Source organism: Prunus dulcis, chromosome 4 (genome assembly GCF_902201215.1).
Source record: "Prunus dulcis chromosome 4, ALMONDv2, whole genome shotgun sequence".
Taxonomy (NCBI): domain Eukaryota; kingdom Viridiplantae; phylum Streptophyta; class Magnoliopsida; order Rosales; family Rosaceae; genus Prunus; species Prunus dulcis.
The window spans coordinates 8,470,481-8,497,084 of NC_047653.1; the positions used below are offsets into that span (position 1 = coordinate 8,470,481).

General features: G+C 38.9%; 3 protein-coding genes and 3 pseudogenes across 3 annotated transcripts; all 6 read left to right on the forward strand.

Annotated features, from left to right (window-relative positions):
* Window positions 1-4,537: 4,537 nt before the first annotated feature.
* Window positions 4,538-5,891, forward strand: LOC117625249 (annotated as a pseudogene).
* An 8,435-nt stretch (window positions 5,892-14,326) lies between these two features.
* LOC117626148 (stemmadenine O-acetyltransferase-like) lies at window positions 14,327-15,652 on the forward strand. The gene has a single exon (XM_034357795.1). The coding sequence runs from the start codon at window positions 14,345-14,347 to the stop codon at window positions 15,650-15,652; it is 1,308 nt and encodes a 435-aa protein (XP_034213686.1). The 5' UTR covers window positions 14,327-14,344.
* Window positions 15,653-16,671: 1,019 nt separating this feature from the next.
* LOC117626334 (BAHD acyltransferase At5g47980-like) lies at window positions 16,672-18,003 on the forward strand. Its single transcript, XM_034358002.1, has one exon. It carries the CDS (start codon window positions 16,687-16,689, stop codon window positions 18,001-18,003), a length of 1,317 nt encoding a protein of 438 aa, XP_034213893.1. The 5' UTR covers window positions 16,672-16,686.
* A 622-nt stretch (window positions 18,004-18,625) lies between these two features.
* On the forward strand, window positions 18,626-19,613 carry LOC117625250 (annotated as a pseudogene).
* A 544-nt stretch (window positions 19,614-20,157) lies between these two features.
* LOC117626243 lies at window positions 20,158-21,694 on the forward strand (annotated as a pseudogene).
* Window positions 21,695-23,597: 1,903 nt separating this feature from the next.
* Window positions 23,598-26,309, forward strand: LOC117624956 (BAHD acyltransferase At5g47980-like). Its single transcript, XM_034356496.1, has one exon. The coding sequence runs from the start codon at window positions 24,701-24,703 to the stop codon at window positions 26,120-26,122; it is 1,422 nt and encodes a 473-aa protein (XP_034212387.1). The 5' UTR covers window positions 23,598-24,700; the 3' UTR covers window positions 26,123-26,309.
* The last annotated feature ends 295 nt before the right edge of the window (window positions 26,310-26,604 follow it).

Sequence of the window (26,604 nt, forward strand, 5' to 3'; positions counted from 1 at the left end):
AAACTAGTTTCAACGATCCAAACGTCAAACTTGTTTGTTTATACTTCGAGATCATATACGCCAAAAATCGGAAAAAATAAACATTCATTGATCAAGTAACGGGACAAAACTTTTCGATGGTTATAAATGAAAAATCAAGATTTAATGGTTATTTTAACTCCGATTTTGATGATTTTTTTACAGCTACACTCCTTGACCTTATATGAATACAATGACTGAATTTGATCTTCAATTTAAAATATTTACACTAGTGGATACCACAAAATCTTATGTTATATTTAGCGAAAGTATAAATAAACTCTTAATTGTTAGTGAATATATTGTTTTGATGGCATATGCATTCAAAAAAACTAGTTTCAACGATCCAACCATCAAACTTGTTTGTTTATACTTCGAAATCATATAGCCAGAAATCGGAAAAAATAAACATTCAGAGATCAAGTAAGGGGATAAAACTTTTCGACGGTTATAATGAAAAATCAAGATTTAACGGTTATTTTAACTCCGATTTTGATGATTTTTTTACTGCTACACTCCTTGACCCGATATGAATACAATGAAATAATTCGATCGTCAATTTAAAATATATATTTTCTAACAAAAACCCAAACCGAACAACAAGAATATATTTTTCTAATAAAAATCCGATCCGATCTAAAATAATAAATTTAAAGTTACTTAATAAATATATATACCGTTTAATTTCTTAAGTGTTATGCATACAAAATAAAAAACAAAAATAAATTGGTTTAGGTGACAAAATGTTTGGATTACGTCATGGAAAAATTTTTTAAAAATATTTTTTTTATTTTATTTATTTTTATAAGGACTTTGCGCGACGAAGTTTACTTTTCGTCGCGCAAAGTCACTTTGAGCGACGAATTATTTTTCGTCGCCCAAAGTCACTACTCGTGAGCGACGAATTATTTTTCGTCGCGCAAAATTGGTCGTGCAAGACTTTGAGCGACGATGTATTGTCGTCGCGCAAAAGTTTGTCACGCGAAGTGACTTTTTGGCGACGAAAAATTTTTCGTCGCGCAAAATTTGGTCGCGCAAGACTTTGCGCGACGATGTATTGTCGTCGCGCAAAAGTTTGTCGCGCGAAGTGACTTTTTGGCGACGAATTATTTTTCGTCGCGCAAAATTTGGTCGCGCAAGACTTTGCGCGACGATATATTGTCGTCGCGCAAAAGTTTGTCGCGCTAAGTGACTTTGGGAGACGAATTATTTTTCGTCGCGCAAAATTTGGTCGCGCAAGACTTTGAGCGACGATGTATTGTCGTCGCGCAAAAGTTTGTCGCGCGAAGTGACTTTGGGCGACGATTTATTTTTCGTCGCGCAAAATTTGGTCGCGCAAGACTTTGAGCGACGAAGTTTCACGTTTCGTCTCGCAAAGTGACTTTGCGCGACGAATAGTTTTTCGTCGCGCAAAATTTGGTCGCGCAAGGGGTTTTTTTTACTAGTGTCCGTTCCAATTGAGTCCTTCCGTCAATTTGAGGGCTAGAAACGTGCATTTCAATTAAAATATTTTAAATTTTAAAAACTAAAGAAAAAAACTGAAAAAAGTGAAAAAAATAATAATTAAAATAAATAAATAAACTTAAAAATAAAAAATAAAAATCCTAATCCTTCTCTCTTTCGTTCTGTCTCTCCCTCTCTCTTGCAACCCATTGCCCCCTCCTCTCCTTATCCCACCCCCCTCAAAACCCATATCCCAACCCAACCTTATCTCCCTCTCTCTCTTTCACTATGTCTTGCAGGCTGCTGGCGGTTAACTGAGGATGCAATCCCGAAGGATCTATGTAGCTTAATTTCCTTAGAAGATTTGCTTCTTGGAGGCAATGACTTTTGTAGCCTGCCAAGCCTTGCTGGTCTTTCAAAGCTCAAGGTCTTGTCTTTAAATGCATGCATAAAACTTCTTGCAATCCCATATTTACCAACCAATTTGTATGTTATGAAAGCAAATGGCCACCCAGAATTGAAAACAATTCCAGATTTTTCAGAAATGTGGAATGTGAGAGAATTGTATCTAAGTGATTCGTTCAAACTCACTGAGGTTCCAGGCTTGTATCTAAGTGATTCGTTCAAACTCTAGTTGAAGTATCGGCCCCCTTTTTCGTTGCCTAGGTTACACCTTTGGAATACCCCAAAAGGGAATTTTGCTCTGTTTGGAACCCTATACAAGGGGCTGGCTCTAAGATATGATCTTATTAATCCCCTATTGTGCATCTGTAAATAGAGCCAAATAAATCCTATGTGGTTTCTACCATCACAAACTGTTTGATATGGATTTATATTGTAAACTTGTGAAGATGGAGGTGAGGTTGTTAGGGTTGATGATAGATGAAGAAGGTGGAGTTGGAGTCAATGATGGATGAAGAATCCGAAAGGACGCTTTTACCCTCTCACTTTGACAGATAAATTGACAGAGTTGGACGGTAGGACCTCATTGGAACTATTTATCGAGTTAACGGATGTAATTGCCTCAAAAAAAAGTTCACGGACCCAATTGCAACTGGGGGCCAAATTCAGGAACGTCTACAGTAAATAATCCTATCACAAAATACGCTAAGCGATGCATGTGATTTTTTAAAAGATTTTGGGAAGCTCTTAATGAGGGATGGCATAGAAACTTCTAGTTGCAGCAGTTGGTGCGGGTTTCCCTTCTACGCGGCCGATTTCAGATGGGGAAAGCCTTCATGGGTGAACCAGAGTTTGGAACAGTGGTGGTTCTAGCCTATGGCAGGCTGGGCTCATGCCCGGGTGAAATTTGTGTTAAAAAAATATTACCCACACTCTTCTCTCTCATCTCTCCTCTTTTACCCAACCCAAATTTTTGTTAAAAAAAATATTACCTACACTCTCCTCTCTCCTCTCTCCTCTCTATCTCTCTTTTTTCATTCTTTTACTTCTCTCTTCTCTCCCTCTCTTTTTTTTTCTTTCTTTTCCATCTCTCATCTCTCATCTTCTTCTTTTTTTCGGTTCTTTTTCTTCTATCTTCTCTCCTCTCTCTCTCTCTCTCTCTCTCTCTCTCTCTTTTTCTCTCCCTTTCTTATTTCTTCCTTTTCCTTCTCTCTTTTTGTTAGAAAAATATTACATACATTTTTTTTTTGGTCGAAAAAAAAAATTTACCTACATTACTTATGATTATTAAATTTTTTTTGTCTCGCACAAAGATGGCTATTTCAGAAATTAAGGAACATTATGATTGATAGGGCTATGGAGCTCGAGGTGAAAATCCAAAAACGGATGTCATAATAGACGTTTATAAAAGGAAAAAAGGGGAGAAATGAGGTCACAACTCGTTAAAAAAAAAAAGACTAGCTCCGCCAATTTTCTTCCTTCCCATTTCTCTCGATATAAACCTAGCTTTTTTTAAATTAATGCAGTCCCCTGTTTTATGTTTCTTTTTAATGTGAAATAAAATTTTTTTCTATTTTTTTCTTTTGGTTGTTATTTTAGTTTTTGTATTTGTAGATATAAATGCATTTGAGGGTAAGGCTTATTACGTCTCCCCTCACTATGTAATCTTTTTATGTTCATTAATGAAATTCACTCGTTTCGTCATGTTTATTATATAAGTTTTGTCCGGTCGACTTTCGAATCCTGAAATGGCCACTGGTTTAGAAGCCAAAAATTTGATTGTGTTGATAGATTCTAGAGATGGAGATGGCATAGAAGCGTCCTTAACTTTCAAAGAAGAAGACATGGCCATAATGGAAAGCAATAATGAGCTGTTTGCATATGCTTCTCTTGATCCGCCTTTGAAAAAGACCCCCTCTTGTGCTTCGCAGATGAATATTCATGTTTTAGTTAGGGACTTATTTTACAAGCTAGGCTTAGAAACCTTTTAGTATATGCATTTAAAAGATCGATAATGCCTGCACCCAAACTAGCGTCCCGGGACGGAGCCTAATAACAGGATTTTCAAGGATACTCGATCTTCCCCTTCTGTGGTCCTCAAAAATATTATTTCTACTATCCAATGCAAGATGTGTTCGCTCTCCTATAAACCTGTGTAAGCTAACTTGACTGTTGCTCACAACTGGAACATACCTCTTACTGGTGATAGTTAGGTGTTGCCCCTTGGTTGGGTGGTTGTTCCTTACTTTCTGGGTTTTTTGCTCAGTTGGTTGTTTGTTTGTTCCCATGTGTCTCCTCGTGGTTGTTTGTACTAGGCTTTTGCCTCTTTTTTGGTTATATATTATCCACCTACCAAAAAAAAAAAAACCTAGCGTCCCTGTAGACATGATGAATGTTCCACATTCAGCCAGTCATTTTCCAAAGAGTACAATTAGACAATTATGATAACGGTCAGATTTTTCTAATATTATTGTTATTAGATAATAATGTCCAGCAAGAAAAGCACATGCTTTGAAGTTGTGCCAATTAGAGTATATATCTAAAACATCAAGGGCCCATTATCAAACAAAATCTAAAAGAGATCCGTAGCGAGCATTAGATAAAAATGCGAAAAAATACAGTTGTATCCAACTTTCATACAGAGGAGCTGCCGTTGACTCTGCATCTTTATATGGAAGGTCTTGTTACGAAAATCTAAGTGTGGAGCAAAAGATGGCTTCAGAGATCAAGGTTGAAATCATCCACAAGGAAACAATTAAGCCATCCTCTCCAACTCCTCACCATCTTGCAAAATCCAAGCTCTCTATTTTTGATCAGATAACTCCTGAAATTTATGTCCCACTACTTCTCTTCTATCCCAGCAACAATAGTGATGATGAGGCTGATCACCATTCTTTGTTTTCTGAAAGATCACACCTTCTAAAAACATCATTATCTGAAGCCCTCAGTCTCACTTCTATGCCTTTGCAGGGGAATTTGAATATAATGTCTCAATCAGCTGCAATGACCATGGGGCTGGATTTATTGAATCCCAAGTCTGCTGTCCCATATCGAAGGTTTTGGACAAACCCGATTTCGGGATCCTGAAACAGTTGATTCCAACTGCAACAGAATCCAAACAAGCTGAGGCTGGCCATCTTCTTCTAGTCCAAGTCAACTTGTTTGAATGTGGCGGAATGACAATTGGGGTCAGCATTTCACATAAGGTCGCCGATGCCTCTACACTGAGCACATTCATCAAAAGCTGGGCTGCAATTGCCCTTGGCTCAGCCGGTACTACTGATCATGTTCTGCTTCCTACAGAGTTCGGTGTTGCATCTAGTCTCTTCCTACCACAAGATTTTTTCAACTCACGCCAACCAACTGTGGAATTCGCTATAGAAAATTGTGTAACAAAGAGATTTGTGTTGGATGCCTCAAAGATTGCTGCTCTCAAGTCCAAAGCTACCAGTGACACCGTGCCAAATCCCACACGAGTTGAAGCAGTGTCGGCACTCATTTGGAAAAGCGCAATGCAAGCATCAAGATCAAACTTGGGTTATATAAAACCATCGGTGTGGTCTCAAGTGGTGAACATGAGGACAAGATCAGGACTGTCCTTGACAGAAAACATGTTGGGGAATTTTGTGTGGTACTTCGCTGCAACGACCATAGAGAGTGAATTAGACTTTAAAAGCTTGGTTGCTAAGTTCAGGAAAGGCATTGAGGAATATAAAGAAAAGTATCCAAATGGAGTTACTGGGGATGATGCATTTCAATTCATCAAAGAGTCTGGGAACCTCTTGCTGAAGGATCATGTAGAAACCTACAGTTGCAGCAGTTGGTGCAGGTTTCCCTTCTACGAAGCCAATTTTGGTTGGGGAAAGCCGTCATGGGTGAGTATCCAAGGTTTCAAATTCAAGAACACAATTATGTTAATGGACATGAGTGATGGCGTAGGCATAGAAGTGTACTTGACTTTTAAAGAAGAAGACATGGCGCTAATTGAAAGCAATGAGGACCTGCTTGCCTATGCTTCTCTGGTTTAATTAGTCTCTCCTCTTGTGCTTCTTAGATGAATGCTATGGCGGATCTCTGACGATAATCACTTATAATAGTTTGTATGCTTGTATTGTTTGTGCTTTCATTGCATTTTCCCCTTTCAATTATGTACTACAAAAAAATATGAATATTGAGATTTGTTTCACCCCCTTGAGCGTGAATTAATCATAACATACCGAACTCGTTAACCAAATCCTAAAAAGCTCATTTGTAACTAATAAATTATTATTAGCTAGGTATGCTTTAATCTCTGGTTGGCATTACACTTTGATTGAATTCAATAGGTTAAAGAAAATAAGAAAAGAATTGCAAGAGGTTAGCCAGATCCAATCACATACTTCTTTAATGCTCTAACCACATACAATAAGCTTTGAGAAAAATTAGACAATAGTACTAGATCTGGACAATACAATAAATGAATGAAGTTGACTTCCAGAAATCAACATTATAATAGGGAGGGTCTTTTTTATGAAACTCAAGTTTGGACTGTTGAGGAAGAGATGGTTTCAGAAATCAAGGTTGAAGTGATTCACGAAAAAACAAAAACAAAAAAACAATCCAACCATCCTCTCATACTCCTCGCCACCTTAGAAATGCCAACATCTATGTTTTTTCACTAGTAAAAAAAGCGGCAACAGTCATCATTACTTGACAATTTGTAGCCTTGACAAAAGGCATTAATCACATTTTTTGACTTTTTTGGTGACTTAAAAGGCATTTAGTCACATTTTTTACTTTTTTTGGTGACTAAAGCCTTTAGTTACCCCCACAACAGTCCCCAAATGTCACTAAATAATTGTAACTGTTGCCACTTTTTTTTTGTAGTGTTTTATATGTTTCAACCTGAAATTTATGTCCCACTAATTATCTTATATCCCAGTACTAGTGATGAGGTCAATATTGATCACCCATTTTCTGTTTGCTGAAAAATTCCTAGCTTCTAAATAAATCATTATCTGAAGCCCTCACTCATTTCTACCTCTTTGCATTGGAATTCGTATATAATGTTTCGATCACCTGCAATGATGATGGGGCTGCGTTTCTTGAAGCCCAAGTCAACTGTCCCATATCAAAGATTTTGGACAAACCAGATGTTGGGTTGCTAGAACAATTGCTTCCAACTGATATAGGATCCACACTATCATCAGAAGCTGGGCTGCAATTGTACTTGGCTCAGCAAGTACTAGTGATCATGTAGAAATTGGTGGTGCATCTTCTCTTTTCCCACCCCAAGATTTGTGTATGACGCCTCAAAGATTACTGCTCTCAAGTAGAAAGCTGCCAGTGCCACGATGCCAAACCAACTCGCGTTGAAGCAGAGTCAGCACTCAATTGGAAATATTTTATTTTTATATCCTATGTTTATTAGAGTATATTTCCGCATGTCTTGTAACGCCCCGACCCCATATTTCCCCGAATTTAACCCTTATTTAATTATTTAATTATTTAAGGGTATTTTAGTCACATTTTTAACCGAAGAGAGTTTGGGACCGTGACTGGTATTTTTGGATAGGTCGTACTGAGACGAGTTCATAGACACGTAGTGGGCTCGAATCGGAATTGTAACGAGAGAGATATGGTCAAAAGAAACCCAGTGGCACAACCGTAAATATTTCGAAATGGGATTTTTTATAAAAAATCTGGTTTTTCTCTCTCTCTCTCTCTCTCTCTCTCCCGCGATCTCTCTCTCTCTCCCGTCGGCTCTCTCTCTCTCTCTCTCTCCTCGCATCTCCGGCCACCGGCCGCGGCTGCGGTCGGGACCGGTGCCAAAAGGACCGGCTCGGCCTCGGCGTCACGACCCAGCCCTCCCCCGAGACCGGCCGCCGCTCCAGCCGCCGGAAAATGGTGATTTTCGCCCGAAACTTCGCCGGCTCCGATCTCCCTCCTCCGGCCGCCATTTCTGGCGATCAAGGTATGGAAATTCATCCTCTCTGCCTGTTCTAGCTGATGGTTGGGTAGGATTAGATCGATTCTTAGCGTAACCAATTCGATTTTCGAATTGAAAAATGGCCGAACTTCGGCCGCCGTGATCGGCCATTTCCGGCCACTTTTTGGGGGTTGTCCAAGAACAAAAGTGACTCCAAATGGGGTGTTTTACCTAGGGAAGGAGTTTGGAGTCTCGGTTCCAAGATTTTTCGACGGACCGTAATCGCTTTGGACACCCGGTCTGCCCGCGCGTGTGGCGGCGCGTGGGCGAGGGGGGCGGCATGTCTCTGGTCAGTTTTGAGGTCCTCGTGCCGTCACGAGCGCGTAGGATTTCGCGGATCTCAATTCGGACGTCGTTTGACTATCGAACGAATATCGCCTATTGGGCGTTATCCGGGTTCGATAGGTTGAGACCGTTGGATGGTCCCGAAATTAATATATGTTAAACTAGGTATTTCTAGGATCGTGGAGGAATTCACGGATCGTGAATCGAAGCCCCGGATGTTCCGATTTAATAATTTAAAGTTTATATTTTATATTAACCGTTAGATCGTGCGATCGTGAGCGATCCGACCGTCCGATCTGAACCAAACTTGTAGGACAAGTGTCCTATACCTTATAGAACCCATAGGAACTTTCGGATCGGAGTTTGGAGGTTGTGGTCCCCGTGGGCCCGTTTGACCAGGGTTAGGGTAGTTTGACCCTTGGTTGACCGTGAGTCTCCCGGAGTAATCTCACCTTCCCAGGGGGATTATCTGGTGCTAGACTATTGTTGAGATTTACACAATATTAGAATTATTATATAGTTTTATATGGTTGTACAAGGGTACAACAGAGTCTAGAATGTCAGTTAGAGTGCTATACGCACTACCTTAGGTACCTCCCCGGATTTTGGATTCACTACAAGCACCACCAAGTGAAATTCAGGTCTCACGTGGCGTAGGTTATCCGGCGTTGAGACAGACCCCATACGTGGCGTTGGTTGTACCGGCGTATGGGGGGGATATTGTGATATTGTGTTGAGGTCGCACGTGGCGTAGGTTATCCGGCGTGTCGACAGGCCCCATACGTGGCGTTGGTTGTACCGGCGTATGGGGAGATATTGTGTTATGATGTTGAGGTCCCGCGTGGCGTAGGTTATCCGGCGTTGGGACAGACCCCATACGTGGCGTTGGTTGTACCGGCGTATGGGGAGTTATGTGATATGACGTGTAGGTCTCTCGTGGCGTAGGTTATCCGGCGTTGAGACAGACCCCATACGTGGCGTTGGTTGTACCGGCGTATGGGGAGATATGTGATAGTATGGCATGGTCGCACGTGGCGTAGGTTATCCGGCGTGTTGACATACCCCATACGTGGCGTTGGTTGTACCGGCGTATGGGGAGATTATGTGAAATACAGAGAAACGAGATGAGGTATCGCTTGAGAGTGGAATTAGGTTTTACAGAAGAACTACGTGTGGCTTGATCCCTCGAGGAGGGTACGTAGGCAGCCTAAGGTTATTAGGTGCAGCCGCAGACTAATTATTAGTCATAATTTGTATTTGAATTGTTTGGTAGTTGGTTGAGAATTATTGGAAGGCCGAAGGCCATCTATATAAATTGCATGAAATTATATTGTGCATGCTGCCAGTTGGTGATATAAATTGTGTTTTTATGCAGGTTGAAATTTTGGGAAATGTCCAATTTATAGGGGAGACTCTGCCGAAATTTCGGCAGAAAGTCTCGGTCTTTAGTAAGTGGGCCCGGCATCGGGGCTATGTCGGGATTTCCAAAGGAGTCGTCTCGGGTTTTGGGAAAATTCGGGGCGGGTCCTTTCATGTCTCATGTGTATTGGATGGTGCACCAGACAGCTGGTGTACCCAAAACATACAAAAATTACTCCACCTCTAGTATATATAGCTAGTAAAGTGGTGTGTTTAATAAGCCACCAAATTGTGGCTGAAAACCTAGCCCATAACATGGGCTCACATGACTCACTTAAAGCCCACCATATTATGGGTACCAATTTGGCCAAAAAATCAACAGCAAGGCATTGAGGAATACAAGGAAAGTCTGAATGGTGTTACTGGTGAGGATGTACTTCAAACCGCTAAAGAGTCTAGTAACATCATGGAAAGGGATGAACCGAATGTGGATTTGGGAAGCCACATCATGGGTGATTACTCGTAGACTCCTAGTGCAGTGAAGAATACAGTTCTGTTCATGGATTTGAGAGATGGGGATGGCATAGAATCGTCCGTGACTTTTTTTAATTTTTTTGAAGGCAGCGTCCATGACTTTGAAAGAAGAAGACATATGGCAATAATTAAAAGCAATGAGGAGCTTCTTGCAATGCTTCTCCGAATTACTGTCATTTAATTAGAAGTAATATATATAGGGTAAGGATCGGGGACACACATTTTTTACATGCATTATCATACACATTTTAGGCTGTTAGATTAAAGCACATTCAATGGTTCAGATTGCATCCCTTATAATAATTAATTGTGATTAATGTCTTTACTCTCATATGTGTCCCAAACGTGCTAATTTTTTTGATTAAAAGCGACAGTAATTTTATTGATAACACAATAAAAAGTACAGAGTAGCCACAAAGTCAAATATGAGCACAACATCTCCAGTGACAAAATACAGAAACAAATTGGTTTGATCTTGAGAGAATTAAGTATGCCAAAAAACCTAAAACCTTCAATTCGACAGGCAAATTTAAGACAAATTGGATTGCAACTAGTAAGCTATAAGACTAAAGTGGAACTTTGCCCAAACTATAGGGGCCAAACACATAATACGACCTAGTATGATAGGACTGGAACTAAAAAAGAGTGAGATAACACTACATTTGTGAATTTTTTGTTGTCTAATTGATTAGGCCAAAGATCTGTACGCCTAGCCCAGAACTGGAGGCCTAGGAAAGACAAAGCAATCTCAGTATCCAAACAATTTGGGCTTTTCATTCAATTGGAATTGAGAGCCCAAAATCAAAAAAACCCCATGTCAAATTTTGGGCAGCAACCATAATCTTTCTCAATATTGGGCCAATTTCCAACACACCCAGCCCATTTCTTTTTCAGAAAAGGGCCATGAGACAAACCATTTAGGGCTTTTTATCCACTAAGAAAAGAGACTAGCCCAGCTTTTTTACCAATTAATCTCTACCTCAGAAGATTGACAAAATCAGAAGATCTTTTCTAAACAACCCCACGTGACTACCTGGCTTTGAAAAGTCAAAATTTACAACTATCACAAAGGAGCTGACAGAGAGTTAATGAAGGCAGGTCTTACAGGAGGGCTTCTCCATTTTTGCAGCCAAAGGAAGAAGATCAAAATTCCTTTTTATATATATAAAGAAACTATGCACCAAAGTAGGTGGCCTTTCCAAGAGATAAGCAAACTACAATTTCAAAAGATAAATAAGGAGCAAGGGAGTTGTTCAAACAGGAAAAGCAAACTGACCGTCATGGTAGATTGTGTTCTTTCTCTCTACAAAGAACAACGGGTAACAAAGAAGAGTTGGTTTTCTTTCAAAAAAAGAGAGCAGGGAAGTGATTACCTTAGAACTGACTGATGATGGTTTATTTGCCATAATAGATAACTTCCCCTTTTTTCTTTGACATTTAAAAATAAAATAAAAAGATCTTGTTTTTTAGAAAATCTGCCACCCATTTTAAAGATTAAAAATCCCACTCCAGCATTTCCTATAAATATGAGAGAAGGTGAACAGATCGAAAGACAGCCAAAAAATCAATCAAAAACAAAAAACTCAGAATGATCACTTGATCCCAAAAACCTTTAAAACATTGAAACAACCAACAACTCATTGAGCCACAAGAAACAAGTCAGCTACAGTCTAGAATCTCTAACTTCAGTTCAGTTTCAAAGAAATAGTCATTCAAAGCGAGATTTCTCTCGTTACAAATTTGGTTCAGCATAAGCCAAATCAAGCAAAGTTCGGCTTTTACAAATATGAAAACCTCAACAAATTTATGGAGAGCCCTGATCAAGCAGAACAGGTACTACAGTACAGTTCCAGCTCAATAATCATCAAATCCAGCCACTTCTGCCCCTTCCAGACTAAAGAGGTTCCAATTCCGCCCGTTCAAAAAGCCTTCTAGGGTTTGAAATAGATTAAAGCTTTGCCAAACTCTAACGTTGGTATCGATTTACAGCAGAAACTTGACAGTCGAAGGTGTTGATAGTCCAGTTCAGCACAGACATACCCAGTCCAGCCCGAATCACAAGCATTTATCCAGGCAGAAATTAAAGTCCAAAAGCTATTTTTGTCTTTTTAGAGTTGGTCTTCCTTTTTGAGTTTTGTAAAGGGCAGTTCTACCTAAAAAAGTTCACTTTCTTATCATTTATTATGGCCAGAACTACCAGTTTTGTACTGTGAAAAATTGTGAAGTTCTCACCAGTCTGAGGCAAGAAAAGAACTTACTTGAGAGATATTCTACATCCAAATTCACAATCATTTGTTTAGAAATCAGTAACTTGGGACGCAAGTTATCTATTTTTAAGAAGTCTGCTAGGATTTTTCATTGCTAGCAGTGACACGCTCGCACACTAAAGAAAGTTGACTTGTTGACCAATTAATGGTTTTCAAGACAATGGGAAACTTTACCCTACCATCACAGGAACAAATCTAAAACGGATGAACACTAATTATTGTTATTATATTAGTATTATGTAGTTGCTTTTCACAAGAGGAAATTAGGTAATTTTACAATTTCAACTTAAAATGATAATTGTCGGTGGCAATATAATAATTGTCACCCAAGGAGATTAGAATATATATTTTTAAGATCAAAAGTCTCTTTATATAATTCAAAAAATACAGATGGATCCAACTTTCAAAAAATGAGGTACAATGTACCGGGCCGGGCTTGGCCCGATTATGCTTCAAGCACGGCATGAGCCCAAGCACGGCCCACTTAACATTTTTTTCTTTCTCAAAAGTCAAAATACAATAATTTGACATCTAATGTCATTGTTTATATGTTTTTTTTAAAAAAATCATAAATATATATTTGATGTCTTTCATTTTAGGAAAATTACTTGGGTCCTTAAGTAATTAAACATATCAACTACAAATTAATTAAACAACATTGGACTTGATATCTAATCAATACATATGACATATACGCTTCTCTTATAATCAAAGCAAGACATTTTTTCACATATAAAATAATAAGTTGTTTAAAGATGAAAAGTTGAAGTAGACTTTGTGGAGTTGGACACTTTTTGCCCTCCCCCATTTCATATTGTTTGGATATTTGATTGATTAATGTTTTCAAATAGTTCATCATTTCTTGCCTCTAATTATATTTTTAATATTTATAATTTGAATTATCTAGTGGAAAAAAAATCAAGTGAAAAAAATTCAAATTAAATAGATTGGTTCTTGGGCCCGAGTATGACACGAGCACAAGCACGGGCACGGCACGAGCACGAGCCCGGCCCTGCCCGTTTCAATATGGACATGGACTTTGGGCAAGGCTGGGATCAATGATTTTACTAAATGTACCGGCATTACACGGCCCGATAAATTAAATGGACCGAACCGGCCTGACACGAAAACATTAAAAGCACAAGTTTAAATGAAATGGGCCGGCCTAGACGGCCCGTTTGACACCTCTATCTGTGGCCATATCTTGATAGTAGATTCTGCCAAGTGTGGAAAATAATGTCATGAATATTAGACCGCAGCATGGCCTGCCTACCTACTTTTGTGGAATTTTGTAGTTTATTATCCAATTGTACTGGGATACAATTAAGACAACTGGACAGTTACAATTAAGACAACTGGACAGTTGAGTTAAGTTCTGGGGCAATAAGGCGGCTGTGCTATATAGGTAGCAGCCCCTAGCAGTTGCTTGGCTATTATGGCTAATCACTACCGAAAATCCATATACTAGCAGTTTTCTTTTAATCTCTTGAGAGGGCCGCATTCTACATTGAAGAATTAAAAGGCCAGCATTCTACATTGAAGAACTACCTACTTTTGTGGAATATTGTAGTTGATTATCCTATTGTACTGGGATACAATTAAGTCAACTGGACCGTTGACTTAATTTCTGGAGCAATTAGGCGGCTGTGCTATATAGGTAGCAGTCTCTAGTGGTGTGTTTGGTTGAAGTAATTATAATTTCTACGGAAATTGTAAATGACGGAATTTTCAATTACATCATTTAAAAATTCCGTTAGTTGCAAATTTTAACATTTGGATGTCATATATGCAGAATTTAAAAAATGACAGAAATTACAATTTCACCTATTTGTAGTATGAAAGGATTGGAACTAAAAAAGAGTGAGATAACACTACATTTGTGAATTTTTTATTGTCTAATTATTGTTATTATATTAGATTCTATAGTTGCTTTTTCCAAGAAGAAATTAGGTAATTTTACAATTTCAACTTAAAATGATAATTGTGTATTTAGTCGACTTCCATTGCATGATGAATCTGAGTCTTTTTAAATGGAGGGGAAACTCAAGTTTAGACCGTGGAGCAAAAGATGGTTTCAGAGATCAAGGTTGAAGTCATTCACAAGGAAACAATTGAACCATCCTCTCCAACTCCTCACCACCTTAAAAAAATCAACCTCTCTGTTTTTGATCAGTTTCAATCAGAAATTTATACCCCACTACTTCTCTTCTACCCCAGTACTAGTGATGAGGGCAACATTGATCACAAATCTTTGTTTGCTGAAAAATCCAAGCTTCTAAAGAGATCATTATCTGAAGCCCTCACTCACTTTTACCCCTTTGCAGGGGAATTCGTATATAATGCCTCGATCACCTGCAATGACCACGGGGCTTTATTTCTGGACGCCCAAGTCAACTGTCCCATATCGAAGATTTTGGAGAAACCCGATTTTCAGGTCCTAAATCAATTTCTTCCAACTGCTATAGAATCCAAACAAGCCGAAGCAGGCTATATTCTACTAGTTCAGGCCAGCTTGTTTGAATGTGGTGGATTGGCAATTGGAGTCAGCATTCTACATAAGGTCGCCGATGCCTCTACCCTCAGCGCATTCATCAAAAGATGGGCTGCAATTGCACTTGGCTCGGCAAGTACTACTGATCATGTAGAATTTGGTGTTGCAGCTTCTCTTTTCCCTCCCATGGATTTCTTCAGCTCACCCCAGTTTTCAATAATACTTTCTAACAAAAACTGTATAACAAAGAGATTTGTATTTGATGCCTCAAAGATTGCTGCTCTCAAGTCCAAAGCTGCCACCACAGTGCCAAACCCCACACGGGTTGAAGTAGTGTCTGCGCTCATTTGGAAATGCATAATACAAGCATCCAGATCAAAATTGGGTGTTATAAAGCCATCTATGTGGTGTCCGGTTGTGAATATGCGCAAGAGATCGCTGCAGGGCTTGGCAGAAAACATATTGGGGAATTTTGTGTGGGGGTTTGCAGCAATGGCAATGGAAAGTGAGGTAAAATTTGAAAGCTTGGTTGTTAAACTCAGGAAAGGCATTGAGCAATACAAGGAAAAGTATCCGAATGGTGTTACTGGTGAGGATATATTTCAAGCCATTAAAGGGTCTGGCAACCTCGCGGAAAGGGATGATTTAGAAACCAATACTTGCAGCAGCTGGTGCAGGCTTCCCTTGTACGAAACCGAATTTGGATGGGGAAAGCCGTCGTGGGTGAGTACTCGTAGTACGTTCAAGAATACAATTATGTTGATGGATTTGAGCGATGGGGAAGGCATAGAAGCGTCGGTGACGTTGAAAGAAGAAGACATGACCATAATTGAAAGCAATGAGGAGCTGCTTGCATACGCTTCTCTAAATCCAACTGTCATTTAATTATTAGTAGCAAAAGATATTCCTGCAATATAATTTAGTTTCCTTGGGTTGTTGTGTTGTAGCCTTTCATTTCTTGTAAGCAATCAAATTAAAAATAAACTTGAGCTTTCTCACTTAAACACTTGCAGTTACATATATTACTCATAGTGCTTCGGATATAAAATTTGAGTATTGAAATGAATGTGAACAAGTAATTTGTAAAGAGTATTTGTGTTCTGCTCCCCTTTCCCCTTTAGAGCTTGGTGATATAGTTGCAAAGTGTTAATGCATAGAAGTTTGGTATTGCAGGATTTCCCATTTGGTACACAGAGCAAAACACTCTTTCTGATGACTTGGTGGGATAAGTCCACCTTTTGATCCGGGCTTACACAGTTTGAATCTCCCTCCTCCATATATTGGCAGTCTACCAAATGAAAAAAAAAAAAAAAAAAAAAATCCTATTTCCACAAACGAGTTTGCCTCCTTCATATTGTCGCTGGTAGTCTCAAGTTTGTTAAAAAAAATCATGGTCTCCCATTATTACAAGATTATGCTTGAGTTTATAATGTTTACATGCATAAGTGCTACTCTAGCTAGTATATAGTATCGATTCATTGGATATAGAGAAATAGATTAATTATGATGATTACGCGAACTTTTGGACACCAACTCATGTGGCATTGTTTCATTTGTTTTCATTCTAGGCCCACTTTGGACTTTATTTGATGATTTGTGTTGATAAAAATAAATTGATATAGCTTGTTTTTCTTGCCAGAAGAATTTAAAAAATAAAAATAGAAATGGGAAAATGATAGTTTATCTTTATCTGTTGTCTTCATGCATATGTCAAGGCCGGCCCTTGAAGGCCAAAACACTTAATGTGCCTTTAGATAATCCAAAAAAAACTTACAGATTGATCCTATGTTTAAATGAGACAGATACAAAACGATGAAGCTTACTTTTTGGAGATGAGCTGCCATTGGGGTGTTCTGCTGACTCTGCCTCTTTATATGGAGGGTCTTAAGTTCTTATGAAACTCAAGCCCGGAACAAGAGATGGCTTCAGAGATCAAGGTTGAAGTAATTCACAAGCACACAGTTAAGCCATCATCTCCAACTCCTCCCCACCTTAGAAGTTTGGGCCTCTCTGGTTTTGATCAGTTTCAACCTGATATTCATATCCCACTAATTCTCTTCTATCCCAGCAGTAGTGATGAGATTGATAATTTTGATCATTCTGAAAAATCCAAGCTTCTAAAGAAATCATTATCTGAAGCCCTCACTCGATTCTACCCCTTTGCAGGAAAATTCGAATATAATGTTTCCATCAGCTGCAATGATCATGGAGCTGCCTTTCTTGAAACGCAAGTCAACTGTCCCATATCAAAGATTTTGGACAAACCTGAATTTTCGAACCTAAATCAATTGCTTCCAACTGCTATAGGAGCCAAACAAGCAGAAGCAGGCTATCTTCTACTAGCTCAGGCCAACTTCTTTGAATGTGGTGGATTGGCAATTGGGGTCAGCATTTCACATAAGGTCGCTGATGCCTCAACATTCAGCACATTCATCAAAAGCTGGGCTCAAATTGCCCTTGGCTCAACCAGCACTACCGATCATGTCGTGCTTCCTGCAGAATTTGGTGTTACAGCTTCTCTATTCCCACCCCAAGATTTCTTCAACTCACCCCAACCCGCCGTGCATTTTCCTAAAGAGAAATGTATAACACGGAGGTTTGTGTTTGATGCCTCAAATATTGCTGCTCTCAAGGCCAAAGCGGCCAGTGCCACAGTGCCAAATCCTACACGAGTTGAAGCAGTGTCAGCACTCATTTGGAAATGCGCAATGGAAGCGTCAAGATCGAATTTGGGTTTTAAAAAGCCATCAGTGTGTTGTCAAGCAATGGACATGAGGAAAAGATCATCAGGGCATGCCTTCGCAGAAAATATATTTGGGAATTTTGTGTGGTGCTTCACAGCAATGGCCTTAGAGAGTGAATTTGACTTCAAAAGTTTGGTTGCTAAACTCAGAAAAAGCCTTGAGGAATATAGAGAAAAGTACCCCAATGGGGTTAGTGGTGATGTTGTATTGCAAACCATCAAAGAGTCTGGTAACCTGGCAAGGGATGATGTCGAAACCTATATGTGTACCAGTTGGTGTCGGTTTCCCTTCTACGAAACCAATTTTGGTTGGGGAAAGCCATCATGGGTGAGCATCCGTAGCATTGAAATCAAGAACATGGTCGCATTGATGGATATGAGTGACGGCGTGGGCATAGAAGCGTCATTGACTTTGAAGAAAGACGACATGGCCATGATTGAAAGTAGTAAGGAGTTGCTTGCATATGCAACCCTGAACCCGACTGTGATTTAGTTAGTCTTTCTTACTTGAATATCTCAACGGTCTATGTTTAATCGTATATGATTAATAAACAAATCATTGTTAATCGTACACATTCCACACTTTGTATCCCACCAATTCTTAAACCGGCCAGTGTCCATCTATAATACGTGAATTTTGTGTGTATTATTGAAATTATTTTGAAAAACACGTGTATTTTTTAATATTTTTTTCCTGATTTTCTCGTATCGATAAGATTAGTTTAGATTATTATCCACGTATAAAAAGGATCCTAGTATATATATAGTATCGCCGCTCGGCTATACTATTTATTAAAAAAAAAAACAAGTAACATCGTGCGTCTATACTATTTAAAAAATAACTAAAATAAAATAAAAAGTATAGTATAGCCGCGTGGCTATACTATTTATAAATAATAAAAAGCCCCAGTCTAGCGCTTGGAGCCCACGTGTGAAAACGAGTATAGCCGTTTGGCTGTACTATTTTCTTTTTAAAAAAAAAAGTAGTACAGCCGCGCGGCTATACTTTTAAAAAAATCCCAATATTTGTAATAAAAAAAGGAACGCCGCAGCTAGGCGTCCACGTGTCAAAATGAGTATAGCCGTGCGGCTATACTATTGACCCCTTTCATGCTATGAAGTGCTCTGTTTCACCTGTTGTGCGTGTTGCTGTTCAATGCAAGGTCGCTTCTGACCTTTCCAAACTTTTTGAAGATCTCAAACGTCTGGCCAAGTCTGATCCTATGGTTGTCTGTTCCATTGAGGAATCTGGAGAGCACATTATTGGTGCTGGTGAACACCATCTTGAGATTTGTTTGAAGGATCTACAGGATGATTTCATGGGAGGAGCTCAGATTATAAAATCTGACCCTGTTGTGTCTTTCCGTGAGACTGTCCTGGAGAAGTCTAGTCGTACTGTGATGAGCAAGTCACCCAACAAGCATAACCGTCTGTATATGGAAGCTCGACCCTTGGAGGAAGGTCTTCCTGGCTATTGATGATGGTCGTATTGGCCCAAGAGATGATCCCAAAATTCGTTCCAAAATCTTGGCTGAGGAGTTCGGTTGGGACAAGGATCTTGCTAAGAAAATCTGGTGTTTTGGCCCTGAGACCACCTGTCCTAATATGGTGGTGGATATGTGTAAGGGGTGTTTTAACGAAATTAAGGACTCTGTTGTTGCTGGTTTCCAGTGGGCTTCAAAGGAAGGTGTATCGGCGGAAGAAAACATGAGGGGTATTTGCTTTGAAGTTTGTGATGTAGTTCTTCATGCTGATGCAATCCACAGAGGAGGTGTTGGTGGCATCTACTGTGTTCTTAACCAGAAACGTGGGCATGTGTTTGAGGAAATGCAGAGGCCTGGTACCCCATTCTACAACATCAAGGCCTACCTCCCTGTCATTGAGTCTTTCGGGTTCTCCGTTCAGTTGAGGGCTGCGACTTCAGGCCAGGCTTTCGGGTTCTCCGTGTGTTTGATCAAGAGGAAAGGCGTGAAGGATCAAATGACCCCGCCATCCGAGTTTGAGGAGATTGCGCTACAATATTTTCGGTCTTTAGCTATTTTAATTTGTTTGGTTTTCGGTTATGACATATATCGTACTTTCTCTTGGGGAATCTTACTTTGAAAATAGTTGGTGCAAATCTCAACAAATCTTACTTTGACTCACATTCCTTTCCTTTCCCTCTTTAACCAGCTTTTTACCTCTCATTTTACTCCTCACCATAAAGACTCAAAAATTTAAGCTTGTAAATTACAATTATTCTTTTATAAATTTCTTTAGTCCGTTTTCTGAAGGAGCACAATGTAATATAAACTTAAGTTGGGTTTATAATTCGGACTAGTCTCTTATACTATGCTAGACTAACAATTAACTCTCACTTGTAATTTAAAGTATCGCTTGTATTAAAAGAAAATACTGGAGTAATCAATTTAACTAACTAATTTAAACTTTAGTTGTACTTCTATTTCTCTTCGAAGTATCCCAGGAGAAAGCAAATTGGACTGCCTCCCTCCTCCCATTAATATTTGTTTTAAACAAATACATAAAAAAAGTGGAGGCGGGTCTCCATGGGCTCTCTGTCAGGCCCGCCAAATAGCGGGCTACAGGCCTTAATATTATTCAACAGAGTTTGCAACTTCCAAGGTACGAAACCATTCAAATTCCCAAACCAAAACTCCAAGTTTCCGCACTTCCAAACTGTAGAGATGGAACGCAAAGATAATCAATCTCCCCAAGGTTTCAGTGACCTCCTTACTTCCGGTATGTTTTCGTCTTCATTTTTGGGCTATTAGATGAGTATAATTAAAATTGAAAATGGTGCAGGTGAGACAGCTCGGATTCTGGTTGAATTCCTGGAGGTGGCAATCACTTCAATCGTTCTCCTCAAAGGAATTTACCCTCCAGGTTTGTTCTAAACCCACTTCTCGTTTTGGTTGCTGAGAAAAAAAACTTGTGGTTTTGACTTCTGTTTTTCTTCATTATCTGGGGAACCCAGAAAGCAAAACCCAGTTCTCAACTGCTTTCACTGATGGTTGGTTTTGGGCAAAGGTGCTTTTGAAAGAAGGAAATATATGAATTTGGTGGTTCATAGCGCTCGTCACCCTCAACTCAGAGATTATATCCATTCTGCTGTCTCGGGACTTCATCCTTTCATCCAAAAGGTTGATCCTTTACTCATTTATTTCCTTTTACTTTTTTCTTTCTTGTTCCTTCAAAAATTTCTCATATATCTCATGTGTTCGAAAATTCAGCCTCGGCGGGTCTGGGCGGCTAGACCTAGCGCCTAGGCGGGTTGGAATTTTTTTTTTTCATTTTTCGTTTTGATTTTTTGAAGAAAGATGCAGTCTTTCTTATTCGTTTAATGTATTTATTCCGGTGATGTTCCATTTTCACTAAAACAGAAGTACATTTTACAAACTAGGGTCTGGTGGAGAGAGTAGCAGTTATTTTCTTTAACAGTGATAACATCCCTGTGGAAAGATTTATGTTTAAGCTCACTGTGAATCAGTCTTATGGCTCAAGGGTGGAAGAAGCTGACCTGGAGTTCTCACTAAGGTCGTTTTTTTATCAAGCTTCCTTTCTCAGAATCCCTTACACGGGTTCTTCCCTAGGGTAAGTTTTATGTTGATTATTTTCCTTCAGTGTTGTAGTTTTCTCTTAGAATACTATTTGATATAATTATTTTTCAATGGTGTAGTTCCGTTTGGTTTTCGCTTTAAAATAGCTACTTTCTATCAAATGCTTTGGTTTATTTGGTTGAGTATTGACCATATGCTTGGGTGGTGGTTGAGCGCATGAACGTGGTTTGGATTTTCATGTCTGTTTTCCTTCAGATATTGCTGCTAGGTGGGTAAGCTTTTCCTTTATAAAAGATTGCAGGTGGGAGATAACCGTGTACTTTCGGTCCCTGCCTCAGGCAAGTACAAGTAAGGATGCAGAGTTATGGATTCCAACAGACACACAGCAATGGCAACAGCCTCCATTAATAACTCCTCTTAAATCGATGAGTAGCGAACCTCTATCTGTGCAGTTATATTTGGAACATCCAGGTTTATCTGAACCAAAGGCTTAAAGGGAATTAAGCACATGAATATCTGCCTTCATTTTACATGACAAATCATGATCACACTGTCCAACAAACGTACTGCTCATGAAGTAAATTCTGCTCGCTTTCTGTATTTTTTTTTTTTTGGGGGTGATAATGTTTGCCTTTGATCTAATTTGTTCTCTCGAGTGAAACTTGTTGGAGGAACAACAATCAATATTATTCTAATAATTTAATTAAACAACAAATAGAATAATGAAATTACATATGGCAGTAAATTAAAAACTGACTGTTCTTGCAGATAGAGGCTTGCAAAATTGCAATGTCGTCCTTAAAACTGAATTTCACCCCTACTCAGTGCTTGTAATTTTGCAGGTGTTTGCTCCACCAGGATATAACTATCTAAATCAAAGTCATAGCAGTAGGGCTTTGATTGACTTTGATTTCTGGCGAAATTTATGTGTTTATCTCTGAGGCTATACATGAATAATGATATGAATGTTCTCTGCGAATTTGATGTAATTGTACAGACCCAAAGCTTATGTTTAAATAGAGTGGTTGATACATGTTCTAACGGGTATTAGAAAAAGACAAACCCAATAAGACAAAAACATTATATGATATTTGAATTTTAAAAATAATTCAAATAAATAATTAATTAATTAACTAATCGGTTTTCATTTAAATCACAGACCCAAAGAGCCCAAAGGTCCAAGGCCCTTTTTTTGATTAATTAAATTAAAAAAAGGGATCCACTTGTCAAAAAACGTATAGCCGCACGGCTATACTATTTTGAAAATAAATAAATATAAGAAACCCGCGTATAGCGGCCCAGCTATACTATTTTTTAAAAAAATAAATAAAAATACTTGCCGATAGCCGCTCGGCTATACTATTTATAAATTTTAAAAAAAGCCTAGCGCCTGGGTGCCGACGTGTGAGAACTAGTATAGCCGGCTATACTATTTTTTAAAACTTAGTGAACCCGCGCGGATATACTATTTTTCTTAAAAAACACTATAGTAAAGTCGGACGGCTATACTATTTATAAATAATAAAAAAGGCCCCGCATAGCTCCTAGGCGCTCACGTGTGAAAACAAGTATAGCCGCCAAATCTTTTAAGTCCAACATAGAGACAAAATCCATGTTACAATTGTCTTCCCAATCCACAGTACAACCCGACCTTTTGATAATTACATTTTTGTGTGTAAATTTTATTATTCTATTGAGGCTTTTGCTATTTTCTCAGCCTGCTTGTTTTGTTTTTTTTGTCTTCGTTTCTATTCTTTTTGCTTGGTTCCCACAGTTGGTCCACATACCTAACTCCTAGTTCCTTGTTTTGACATCTATTTTGCAAGTTTTTAACTTGCAGATGCCTAGGTAAGTGCTCCAGGATTCGTTTTCTAGTGTTCTCTTTGGTTTGTCCGTCTGTCCCTTTTTGTTTGTTTTCTTTAACCTTTTACCTCTTCTTGTTTAGATATCTAGTTGGTTATCACTAGGTTTTTCTTTTCATCGTTTTTTTAGTTTCTTCAACCACTTTTTCTTTTTCTAATTTTGTTGCAGTTTTTTTCTTCCTGTTTTTTCTGATTTTCTTTTTCTCTTGTAGGTTGGTGATTTCGGTTATTGGCATTGCTATTTAAGTGAGCCGATTGAAGAGGTGTCCAAGAGTCCTCTGTTTTTTTTTTTTTCTTTTGTTTCCATGTGTTTGGTTCATACCTCAAATCTTTTTTTAGGATTACGCTATTGCCTTCACCTCTCATATTTGGATTTCTGATGGTTTTGCTATCTTTTGTCTCTGAGGTTGCTTCTGTAAATAGAAGCATCTGCTCCCAAAAAAAAAAAAACAAAAAACAAAAGAAACAAATTCTCTATTTTTTGTGGGTTTTATGAGATTGTGTGGTGTGTGTAAGGAATCAGTCAAAGCCCTAAAACGATACTATGTGACCATTGACTACATAAAGTGTCTTTTTTTTAGGGGTAATTACATTTTTGGTAGCTGGTGTTAAGGTAGAATTTAAATTTGACCACCAAAATGTTAATTTTTCCAATTTCTTCATCACAATTCGCGTTGTCAACAAATCAAGTCCAATGGATTCCAACTGATACCCACCCAATGCACACATAGATTACCGGACCACCCACAGATTCCCAACCCGACACCCATGCCCAAACCATACCAACGCAGGAAGAAATTCTCTGCGTAAGCCATAACATAAACCTCCCATTCTTTCCCAAAGGTGGCGAAGACGCGGGAGAACAATGTTACGACGTCTTCAGTATGCACTATGCGAACCCCAACATAGATGGGTTCCACTCGCCCGAGATTGATGAGATCGAGCGAGTGTGTGGAACAGCCTGCAACAATGGAAGCTATGTCTTCCTCAACACAACCTTTAAGACCCCTTTCTAAGTTAATTAAAGGTCGATTCTTTTTCTTTAAGTTGTTAGTAAATTGAAAGAATGAAAGAACGGGGTTAAATTGAGGGGCAAAATTTGATGAGAGAAATGGAAAGGGGATTAGGGTTGGGACCAGGAGGAGGCAGCATTCATTTCACTAAAGATGATGAGGTGAGAGTGGAGTAATGGCTATGGAGGAAGAGTGAGGGATGTTGGGCTTCTGACACATAAGTATTTTCCAAATTGTTTGCAAGTTTGCAAAAAAATAAAAATAAAAAATCAAGATTCTCAACTATTCACTAGTATAAGGAACTTGTTTAATGCAAATGACCTGCTAATATAGTGGTTTGGAGCAAATGCTTTCTCAGGAAAGGTTTTGGGTTTAAGTCTTAACATTCATGTAGTGTGTGAATTTAGTATGCTATCGTCTTCTCAATAAAAACGGTATATACCACATGTTTTAGCAAATTAACAAATTATTACATGCCGGCAACTCACCCAACAGGAACTAAAGAGATTTAAATACTGAAATCACGTGGATGAATGCAATGAAAAAAATAATGTATAGTGGTACGTGCAATCGGCTCAACCAATGTACAAAAACTGGTCTAATAAACAACTGGATAGCAGACTAGCATTGCTGTTCATTAGACCAGGTCTTCTGTGTTACCAAGTCAATGTCAATGGATTCCACAACTCTATCCTTCTCTTTTTGTGTTCTTTATATATAGAGGGTCTTTGTTACGAAACTCAGGCTTGGAGCAAAAGATGGCTTCAGAGATCAAGGTTAAAGTCATTCACAAGGAAACAATTAAACCATCCTCTCCAACTCCTCACCACCTTAAAAACACCAGCCTCTCTGTTTTTGATCAGATCACATCTGAAGTTTATGTCCCACTACTTCTCTTCTATCCCATCAGTAGTGATGAGGTCAATAATATTGATAAACGTTCTTTGTTTGCTGAAAAATCCAACCATCTAAAAATATCATTATCTGAAATCCTAACTCACTTCTACCCCTGGGCTGGAGAATTCGTATATAATTCTTCAATCAGCTGCAATGACCAGGGAGCTGCATTTGTTGAAGCCAGAGTCAACTGTCCCATATCACAGATTTTGGGCCAACCAGATCTTGTGATACAGAAACAATTGGTTCCAAATGATATAGAATGCAGGACAAAATCAGGCAAAGGCTATCTTCTACTAGTTCAAGCCAACTTCTTTGAATGTGGTGGAGTGGCAATTGGAGTCAGCATTTCACATAAGATCGGTGATGCTTATACACTAAGCAAATTCATTAATAGTTGGGCTGCAATTGCCCTTGACTCCACTACTACTACTGATGTACTGCCTCCTGCACAATTTGGTGCTGCAGCATCTCTTTTGCCACCTCTGGATTTCCTCAATTCACCTCAACCTCCTGTGGAATTTGTCCACGAAAATTGTGTAACAAGGACATTAGTGTTTGAAGCCTCAAATATTGCTGCTCTCAAGTCCAAAGCTGCCAGTGCCACCGTGCCAAACCCAACGCGCGTTGAAGTAGTGTCAGCGCTCATTTGGAAATGCGTAATGGAAGCATCACGATCAAACTTGGGTTTTGTAAGGCCATCCTCGTGGTGTCAATTTGTGAACATGCGGAAAGTTTTGGTTCAGCACTCGGCAGACGACTTGTTGGGAAATTTCTTCGGGCACTTTGTAGCAAAGACAGAGGAAAGTGAAGTAGATCATGATGTTCAAAGCTTGGTTGCTAAAATGAGGAAGAGCTTTGAGGAATTGAAGGTAAATTTTGCTAATGGAATTAGTGGGGAGGATGTGTTGCAGCTCTGCAAAGAGTTAGGGGAGCTCATTGGAAAGGTGGATGTAGACAACTATTGTTCCACCAGTTGGTGCAGGTTTCCCTTCTACAAAGCCAATTTTGGATGGGGAAAGCCATCATGGATGAGTATGCCAGCTGGTGCTGTAGAAATCAAGAACATAATCTCATTGATGGATGTAAGAGATGGGAATGGTATACAAGCACGCTTGAGTTTGAACGCGGAAGACATGGCCGTAGTTGAAAGTAACCGGGAGCTGCTTACATATGCTTCTTTGAACTATGAGGTTCGTCACAATAACTCATACCTAAACTTTGAAGACCCAACAATTTGGTACCCAAACTTATGGAACCCTACAAATGAGACCCTCCATTAATCAAACCATCAATTGGTCTATTAAATTCTGATGTAGCAAACGTGCGTCCCATTTTTTATCCATAATTTATGAATTTTCTTTTTCATTTTTCGTTTTTCTTAGTCCAATTCTCTGATCTATCTATGATTTCCCCTATGTGTGTTTTTTATGTTTATTAATCAAATTCGAATTCGCTTGTACCGTTGACTTTGGCAGGTAAGTTTTGTTGGTGTGAGTCAACGTTCCTATTAGGAACAGAATTTGTTCTTATTAGGAATAGAATTTATATTTTATTGTAATTATCTAATTTGAGTAGAATTGGAAGATTTTGTACACATTCAGAGCAGCTTGCAGATATGTTGACCCATGTCGTGTCAAAGCGCCAATTTGAAGGCTTACTTGACAAGTTGGGCATTACCGATATCTATGCACCAATTTGAGGGGGAGTGTTGGCGTGAGTCAACGTTCCTATTAGGAATAGAATTTATATTTTATTGTAATTA

Coding starts and splice junctions, on each gene's coding strand:
- LOC117626148 (XM_034357795.1), top strand. CDS start 14,345: ATGGTTTCAGAGATCAAGGTTGAAGTCATTCACAAGGAAACAATTGAA.
- LOC117626334 (XM_034358002.1), top strand. CDS start 16,687: ATGGCTTCAGAGATCAAGGTTGAAGTAATTCACAAGCACACAGTTAAG.
- LOC117624956 (XM_034356496.1), top strand. CDS start 24,701: ATGGCTTCAGAGATCAAGGTTAAAGTCATTCACAAGGAAACAATTAAA.